Source organism: Lissotriton vulgaris, unplaced genomic scaffold (genome assembly GCF_964263255.1).
Source record: "Lissotriton vulgaris unplaced genomic scaffold, aLisVul1.2 SCAFFOLD_8156, whole genome shotgun sequence".
NCBI lineage: Eukaryota > Metazoa > Chordata > Amphibia > Caudata > Salamandridae > Lissotriton > Lissotriton vulgaris.
The window spans coordinates 21,043-29,926 of NW_028245117.1; the positions used below are offsets into that span (position 1 = coordinate 21,043).

The 8,884-nt window shown below is 39.4% G+C and overlaps 1 protein-coding gene across 1 annotated transcript; it reads right to left on the reverse strand.

Moving 5' to 3' along the window:
• Window positions 1-4,848: 4,848 nt before the first annotated feature.
• Window positions 4,849-8,501, reverse strand: LOC147666524 (uncharacterized). Its single transcript, XM_086949013.1, is given in 3 exon segments — window positions 4,849-6,885; window positions 7,125-7,619; window positions 7,872-8,501. Coding segments are annotated over 3 exon segments (2,490 nt in total). The 3' UTR covers window positions 4,849-5,520.
• Window positions 8,502-8,884: the final 383 nt, after the last annotated feature.

An 8,884-nucleotide genomic window follows, 5' to 3' on the forward strand; every position in this document is an offset into this window, starting at 1 on the left:
GAATCTTTTAGTTAAATATTAATCTATTATTTATTTATATATGCCGTTGCATGTTAGGGGCGTATTTAGCACGGTGAATCCTTGCTTTCTTTCGAAAACGCGCTCCCTGACCCGGAAGTAGATTGCCTGGATGTGCAACCTCGGCATTATCGATGCTTCTAAATATAGACACTGAGCATACTACTTTGTTTTATTGGCATTTTCCTATCTATGTTTACTCATTTTTTACAAAATATGCGTTTACATATGCCCCTTGTTAAACCTAGTCGATTTATCATGTCGGCCATATTGGATTGGGCAGACTAGACTTCACATTAGTGTAAAGTAAGATATGCGACTCTGTAGTTGGCTTAATACAGAGTTTGGTAGCTGTTATCATATTCAACAATGTTGGTTTACCAATGCAAAGCACTACTTATTAGATATTACGATCTGTACATTTTATAAATACGATCGCATTATGTACATATGATTCATTCTATACATACAGTTTAGACAGTGCAAGTCCGATTTTGACTATAATCTCAATATACTTGGAATCTCAGTCCCCGAAGTTATATTTATCTTTATTTACATTCATTAATATTTATTTACCAATGCGAAGCACTCCTGCTTGGTTTTCATGATCTATGTATTCTATACATACGATCGAGCGTTTCTATTCACATTATGTTCATACATATAACTTCAAAAGTGCAAGTTCACATTCGACAATAATTTCAATATACCTGCAATCTATGGACATAAGCCCTAAAACGGCAGAAAACATAACAAGTGCTATTTATACTAATACCAGAGAACATTAGTCCTATGTAAATGTTGTGCTAATTTATCCAGTTCATGGGGTAGTAAATTATGTTTATCCATACATTCGGACTGTATATGATATCTACCCACGTTTGCAACAGTTTCATTAATAACAATCCCTAATTTACGGGCAGGTTCTTCTGATCATATAATTCTAACTGGTTATTCCTAAGTAGGAAGTTGTAACATTCTATAAAGTTAAGCTGGTTATCCTGTATTAATCCCAATTCCCAGGAGGGGCTTTTTCCAATAATTCACTGGATGCTGAGACTGAAATGGCCAATATTACATGCTTTCATACTATTACAGGGCTATTATCGGATCAGGACCCCAAGTATGAACACGGGGACTATGGGAAGTACGATTTTTACAGTAGGTTCCATCTTGCTATGATTATTATAGGATTAATCTTTTCCATTCCTCTCTGTTATTTAATCCAGTGCGAAAGGTGTTAAATAAAGACATATAAAATTGTTCTCTTTTCTTTCTTTTGCTATTCCCATTTCCGCCTCTAGTGCTATGTGATATTACCTCGACCACGCACCATTTTAGATCTTCTAGTTTGTGGTTGTGTGCTAGCCAATGTTCTACTAGCGGGGCGGATTTCTTTTGTGTTCTGATAGCAGACTTGTGTTCTGTTATTCTAGTTTTTACCTCTCTGGCTTTTTCTCCGATATAGGCTTTATTGCAGGGGCACTTTATCATATAAATCAGATCTTTAGTTTTACAATTTACAATTTTTTTTATCTTGTGTTCTATTCCATTATAAGATATTGAGTTGCCTTTCATCAATGATGTGCAATTCGAACACATATTGCAGGTAAAATTCCCGGTCGGTAGAGGTGTTTTATTAATTGTACTTAGGGTGTTACGGGTCTTTTCTTTGAAAGTATGGACAAGGCAGTTTTTAATTGTTCTATTTCTCCGAAAACCAAACATAGGTTTAGGAATATTTTCTCCTGGCCTATCATTAAGTAACGACCAATTGCGATTTATGATGTTTTTTATTTTGTTACTTGCTGCACTAAAATTGGTTACAAAGATTAGTCTGTCATTAGTTCTGTTGTTTTTTTCTTTATTTTTATCAAAGAGTGCGTCTCTATTGTAGTATTTTGCACGTTTGTATGCTCGTTTAATTAGATTTTTAGGGTATCCTCGATTTCTGAGTTTGACGGATAGGGCATCTGCATGTTTATTAAAATCTTGCATATTAACTGAAGAAAATGAGGAATCAAGATAGATTTAAATTGGAGCAAGAAACGAACAGTAAAGCCATCAGGGCCAGGTGTCTTATCTTTGGGGAGAAGAGAGAGAGCAGCAAGAATTTCCTTTTCTGAAAACGGGGCATCAAGAGAAGAGAAATCCAACGAAGGATTGGACGATATAGGGACAGAGTTAAAGAAAGAGTCTAATTGCTCTGCAGAGGGGGAAGTCTCAGGAGTATAAAGAGAAGAATAAAATTGAACAAAGCAATCCAAAATTTTGGCATCAGAAGACTGGAGCGAGCCTTGTGAATCTTTATTCGAGACTATTTTCGATTTCTGTTTTTTAATTTTGAGATAATTTGCCAGAGCCCTACCAGCTTTATTGCGACCACCATATATCTTCGCATTAAATTGAAGAAGCTGATTGGAAGCCGATTCCCAGGAATGTTTATTAAATTGCAGTTTAGCAAACACTCCAAAGCTTTAACACTCGCCCTTTTTCGTTCATTCTCTGTACCATCTACTCTTCATATGAATACCCCACTTTGGTATAATAAATCTCTTAAATTACGAAATCGTGCGCTCTTTTGGAAGGAATGGATAGACAAAGGAATTCTCACTTACCGGCATCTTATTTCTGACAATTCCTTATTAACCTTTCCAGCACTTCGTGACTCCTTCGGTATCTCTAACAAATACTGCATACACTTTCATGAACTTCTGCCCAAACTATCCACTGTTATCCTACACAACACTCCTTCATCCTCTTCACCTCCCCTCCTTGCCTCTCCACCTAACTTTCAGGTTCCCCTTAAGTCCTCTGCTATTTATAAATTACTTTCTCCCTCACTTATTGACAGGCCTAAAACTAATCTTGAACTTATCTGGGAATCGGACCTCAATCAAACTTTCCCCTCACTTACCTGGGACTCTATTTGGTCAAACTTCATTCCACCTCTCGTTCCGCTAGTACCACACAAACCCTTTATTTTTTTTATAATAGATTATTTTATACTCCCTGTGACTTGTTTAAATTTAAATTGTTAGACACTAAGAAGTGCTGGTCCTGTTCATGCACTCCTGGTGACTTTGTTCACATGTTCTTTCTTTGTCCTAAGGTCCAACTTATGTGGTCCCACATTTGGTCTACACTTAATAAGATTTTATCTACTAATGTTCCCTTTGTTATTTCTTCTGTATTCCTGGGTGGTTTGGCCCCAGTTTGGGATGTCCCACTCCATACTCGTAAATTTATTGATCTTTGCATAGCTATCGCTTTTCAAATTATAACCACTAATTGGAAAGACACTACAAACGTGGTTTATAATGCTTGGTGGAATTTGCTCTGCCATCATCATAGACTAGATCGTGCATGTGCTTCTTCTATTCCATTGTTGATAAAACGTGATTTACTTTGGTCCCCCTTAACAGACTTTTTATCTAAAAGTGCCTCTTGATCTCATGTTATTGTTATATTTAGTATTACTGTTATTATTATTACTGTGAACTTCTCTGTACTTCATACCTCTTTATTTCCCTTACCATATATTTTTCTATTGCTGTTCCCCTTCCATTCCCCCATTTTCCCCTTTCTTCCCTCTTTCTTTCTCTCTTCCTTCCCCACAAAATGAAAAGTTATAAAAGCATTTTTTCTTTGTATAGCGTTTTCCCCTTTAGGGGCCTTTCTTGTTTATTGGCACATTATTCTCCACAATTATTTTAATTCCTATTGCTCTTTATTTGTGCTATTGTGCTGATGTTTTACATTGTTTTCTTCAACTCAATAAAGCTTTTCAAACTTAAAAATCTTGCATATTAGTACAATTTCGTCTAATCCGCAAGTATTGTCCGAACGGTATATTGTCCTTTTGGCTATTAGGGTGATTGCTCTTATAGTGTAACAGAGTGTTTCGATCAGTTGGTTTAGTATAAAGATCAACACCTAAGGCTGCATTATCTACTCTGATTCTGATATCTAGGAATTCGATTGTTTCCTTGTTGTAATTGGAAGTGAATTTGAGATTTTTATCCCCTAGATTTAACCAAAGAATAAATTCATTAAGTAAATCCAGGGTGCCAGTCCAAATAAAGAAAATGTTGTCGATGTATCTCGACAAACATGTGATATTTTCACTGAATGGTGCTATATTGTTTATCCTCGAAGGCTGCTACGTATAAGCATGCCAGACTTGGGGCGCAGGTTGCGTAATGGTATGAGTAATGATTCAGTAATCCTAGTCTGGTACGTTTAAGACAGGGACTCTAAATCTTTTTCGAGATCACTAGGGAGATTCTTCAGTCTTCAGCTTAGGTGAATGTCGAAGTTCCAGAGTTTCGTCTTCAGTTCGATTCCAGGATTAATCTAAAGTCTCCTGTGTCAGCTCCTATCTTTATACAACTAAAGTGGTCAGGTTTACCTACTAGGTCCCTCCTATGGGTGGGACCAGGAAGGGGGGTGGTTACACCCCCTTTCCTTTGTCCAGTTTCTCGCCAGAGCTGGGGCAGGGGTGCCCCAGCAACCGGTTTGAACTGGGGTATGCATGGAGCACCTAGAGTGCTCCAGGCAGTGTGTTTCTTATCAACCCTCCCTGTCCTAATACACAAACTCCTGTCTGGGGCGGTGCTCGCACCTCTCCAGGCAGGAAACCTATTGTCCAGGCCTCGCTCGCTGGAAGGACTCCCAGCAGCAGAAGGTCAGACTTGTGTCTGGGGCAGCAGCGTCCATTTTGTAACGCTGGGGCTCTGGTTAACTTTAACCGTGATCGTCAGAACTAACATGTCTTCTCCCTCTAGAAGGGAGGAATGCTACCCCCGTCGCCAGAATTGGCGAGGGGGTAGTATTCCAAAGTGTATGACACCTTACACGACATGTTTCGATAAAGCCAAACCAAAGTTAGCATTAACCGCGAGGATTATAATGCACTTAAGAGTATATGGTTTGGCAATATCATAGAACAGCTATAAGGAAGTAGTTCCGAACGCTGCAGACAGGCTCAGCTCATGCTAGAGCACCATCTCACATATAACCAAGCACTCTGCCTTCAGGATTGTTAAGGCCTGCCATAGGAGTGACTTATAGGTTACTATGTGTCTATATGTATGTAGGTATAGGAATACTACACCTAAGCAAGGGGTGATTACACAACCTTGCCCCAGCTGAGTGAACAGCCAGTTGTGTCTATTTGGGTGGCCAGCCAGGTGTGGCATAATACATGCTGCAGCCCCTGGTAGGCCTTGGTTGCACCTATGCCCTGAGTACCTAGGGTACACTATACAAGGACTTATAAGGTGAACCAACATCCAATTGTGTATGTACCTAAGGTACATGGAGTCCGTTTTAAGGAGAGAGCCGATAGTTGGCCTGGGATCCTGCTATTCAGGGCCCAGGCTAAGTCGAAAACCAGCTAAACACTAGGCAAAAAGTTGGGGGTAACCATAGTCAGATATCCACCTTCCTACAGTGTGTTTTCTTATGGCGCTTGCAACCATCTCTACCTCTGAATCTTTTCTAACATTTTGAGCACTGATAATTTAATTCACCAGTGTGGATTCTTACATGTTCAGTGAGATGAGATTTTTGGCTGAAACATTTTTGGCATTCGGAGCACTGATAAGGTTTTTCCCCAGTGTGGGTTCTTATATGCGGAGTGAGACTACTTTTTTCACTGAAACATTTGTCACATTCAGTGCACCGATAACGTTTTACCCAAGTGTGGGTCCTTGTATGTTTAGTGAGTCTCATTTTGTCACTGAAACATCTCTGGCATTCAGAGCACTGATAAGGTTTTTCCCCAGTGTGGGTTTTTATATGCAGTGTGAGATGTCTTTTTTCACTGAAACATTTCTGGCATTCAATGCACTGATAAGGTTTTTACCCAGTGTGGGTTCTTGTATGCAGAGTGAGACTACTTTTTATACTGAAACATTTCTGGCATTCAGAGCACTGATAAGGTTTTTCCCCAGTGTGGATTCTTATGTGCCGTGTGAGACTACTTTTTAAACTGAAGCATGTCTGGCATTCAGAGCACTGATAAGGTTTTTCCCCAGTGTGGAATCTCACATGTTCAGTTATATGTGATTTAAGTTTAAACTCTTTTGGGCATTCAGGGCACTTATAAGGTTTTTCCCCAGTGTGGGTTCTTATGTGCCGTGTGAGACAGCTTTTTTGAATGAAACATTTCTGGCATTCAGAGCACTGATAAGGTTTTTCCCCAGTGTGGGTTCTTATATGCTGAGTGAGACGGATTTTGACTCTGAAACATTTCTGGCATTCAGAGCACTGATAAGGTTTTTCCCCAGTGTGGGTTCTTATATGCTGAGTGAGACTGCTTTTTTCACTGAAACATTTGTCACATTCAGAGCACTGATAAGGTTTTTCCCCAGTGTGGATTCTCATATGTTCAGTGAGATGACATTTTTGGTTGAAACTTTTTGGGCATTCAGCGCACTGGTAAGGTTGTTCCACAGAGTGGGTTAATGCATGTCGAGATAGACTCGGTTTGTTACAAAACCTTTTCTGGCATTCAGCGCACTGGTAAGGTTTTTCCATAGAGTGGGTTAATGCATGTTGATATAGACTCGCTTTGACTCTAAAGCTTTTCTGGCATTCAGAGCACTGATAAGGTTTTTCCCCAGTGTGGATTCTTATGTGCCGTGTGAGACTACTTTTTAAACTGAAGCATGTCTGGCATTCAGAGCACTGATAAGGTTTTTCCCCAGTGTGGAATCTCACATGTTCAGTTATATGTGATTTAAGTTTGAAATCTTTTGGGCATTCAGGGCACTGATAAGGTTTTTCCCCAGTGTGGGTTCTTATGTGCCGTGTGAGACTGCTTTTTTGAATGAAACATTTCTGGCATTCAGAGCACTGATAAGGTTTTCCCCAGTGTGGGTTCTTATGTGCTGAGTGAGACTGCTTTTTTCACTGAAACATTTGTCACATTCAGTGCACCGATAACGTTTTACCCAAGTGTGGGTCCTTGTATGTTTAGTGAGTCTCATTTTGTCACTGAAACATCTCTGGCATTCAGAGCACTGATAAGGTTTTTCCCCAGTGTGGAATCTCACATGTGCAGTTAGAAGTGATTTAAGTTTGAAATCTTTTGGGCATTCAGAGCACTGATACGGTTTTTCCCCAGTGTGGGTTTTTATATGCAGCGTGAGATGTCTTTTTTCATTGAAACATTTCTGGCATTCAGAGCACAGATAAGGTTTTTCCCTAGTGTGGGTTCTTATATGCACTGTGAGATAGCGTTTTTCATTGAAACATTTCTGGCATTCAGAGCACTGATAAGGTTGCTCCACAGAATGGGTTATTGCATGATTAGAAAGACTTTGTTTGTTACAAAACCTTTTCTGGCATTCAGAGCACTGATATGGTTTTTCCCCAGTGTGTATTCTTGCATGTTCAGTGAGTCTGCTTTTGCAACTGAAACATTTCTGGCATTCAGAGCACTGATATGGTTTCTCTCCAGTGTGGGTTATTGTATGCTGAGTGAGATTGTTTTTGTTAATGAAACATTTCTGGCATTCTGTGCACTGATGAGGTTTTTCCCCAATGTGGGTTCTTGTGTGCCGAGTGAGAGTGCTTTTGTCTTTGAAACATTTCTGACAATCCGGGCACTGATAAGGTTTGTCCACAGAGTGGGTTATTGCATGTCGAGATAGATTTGGTTTGTTACAAAAACTTTTCTGGCATTCAGAGCGCTGATAAGGGTTTCCCCCAGAGTGGATTCTTATATGTTCAGTGAGATTAGATTTGTGGATGAAACATTTTTGGCATTCGGAGCACTGATAAGGTGTTTCCCCAGTGTGGATTCTTATATGCTGAATGAGACTGCTTTTTCGAATGAAACATACCTGGCATTCAGAGCACTGATAAGGTTTTTCCCCAGTGTGGCTTCTTATATGCTGAGTGAGATTGCTTTTTTGGCTGAAACATTTGTGGCATTCAGAGCACTGATAAGGTTTTTCCCCAGTGTGGGTTCTTATATCCTGAATGAGACTGCTTTTTTCACTAAAACATTTGTCACATTCAGTGCACCGATAACGTTTTACCCAAGTGTGGGTCCTTGTATGTTTAGTGAGTCTCATTTTGTCACTGAAACATCTCTGGCATTCAGAGCACTGATAAGGTTTTTCCCCAGTGTGGAATCTCACATGTGCAGTTAGAAGTGATTTAAGTTTGAAATCTTTTGGGCATTCAGCGCACTGGTAAGGTTTTTCCATAGAGTGGGTTAATGCATGTTGATATAGACTCGCTTTGACAGTAAAGCTTTTCTGGCATTCAGAGCACTGATAAGGTTTTTCCCCAGTGTGGATTCTCATATGCTCAGTGAGATAAGATTTACGCCTGAAACTTTTTTGGCATACTTTACACGGAGAGTGTTTTCCACCAGTGTGGATTCTCATATGCTCAGTGAGATAAGATTTACGCCTGAAACTTTTTTGGCATACATTGCACTGAAAGTGGTTTCCCCCTGTGTGCATTCTGTCAAATTCTTTGAGACAAGATTTATGGCTGTATCTTTTTGGGCACAGGTAACTTTTTTCCCCAACTTCGGTTATTTTGCCTCGATTTTAGAGTTGTGCTTGTTTAGATAATGTTTAGCACTTATCTCTAAAAGAAATTGTGTGTAATCTTCTCAACACTTGAATTGAGCAAAAAATGTCTGGAAGTAGCCCTATAACACCTGTTGAAATTGTTCTAGCAGATAATAGTCTTTAGGTAATAGCCTCTCCGGCAGCAACTTCATTTGTGACTGAAGTTTTTCTCAAGTCTATTTGTATAGGTTCTTAGCAATGCAGTAATAAGGTGTTAGTCTGATATATAATGATTAAACTGAGAAGTACCTTTTTGCAGTGATGTAATG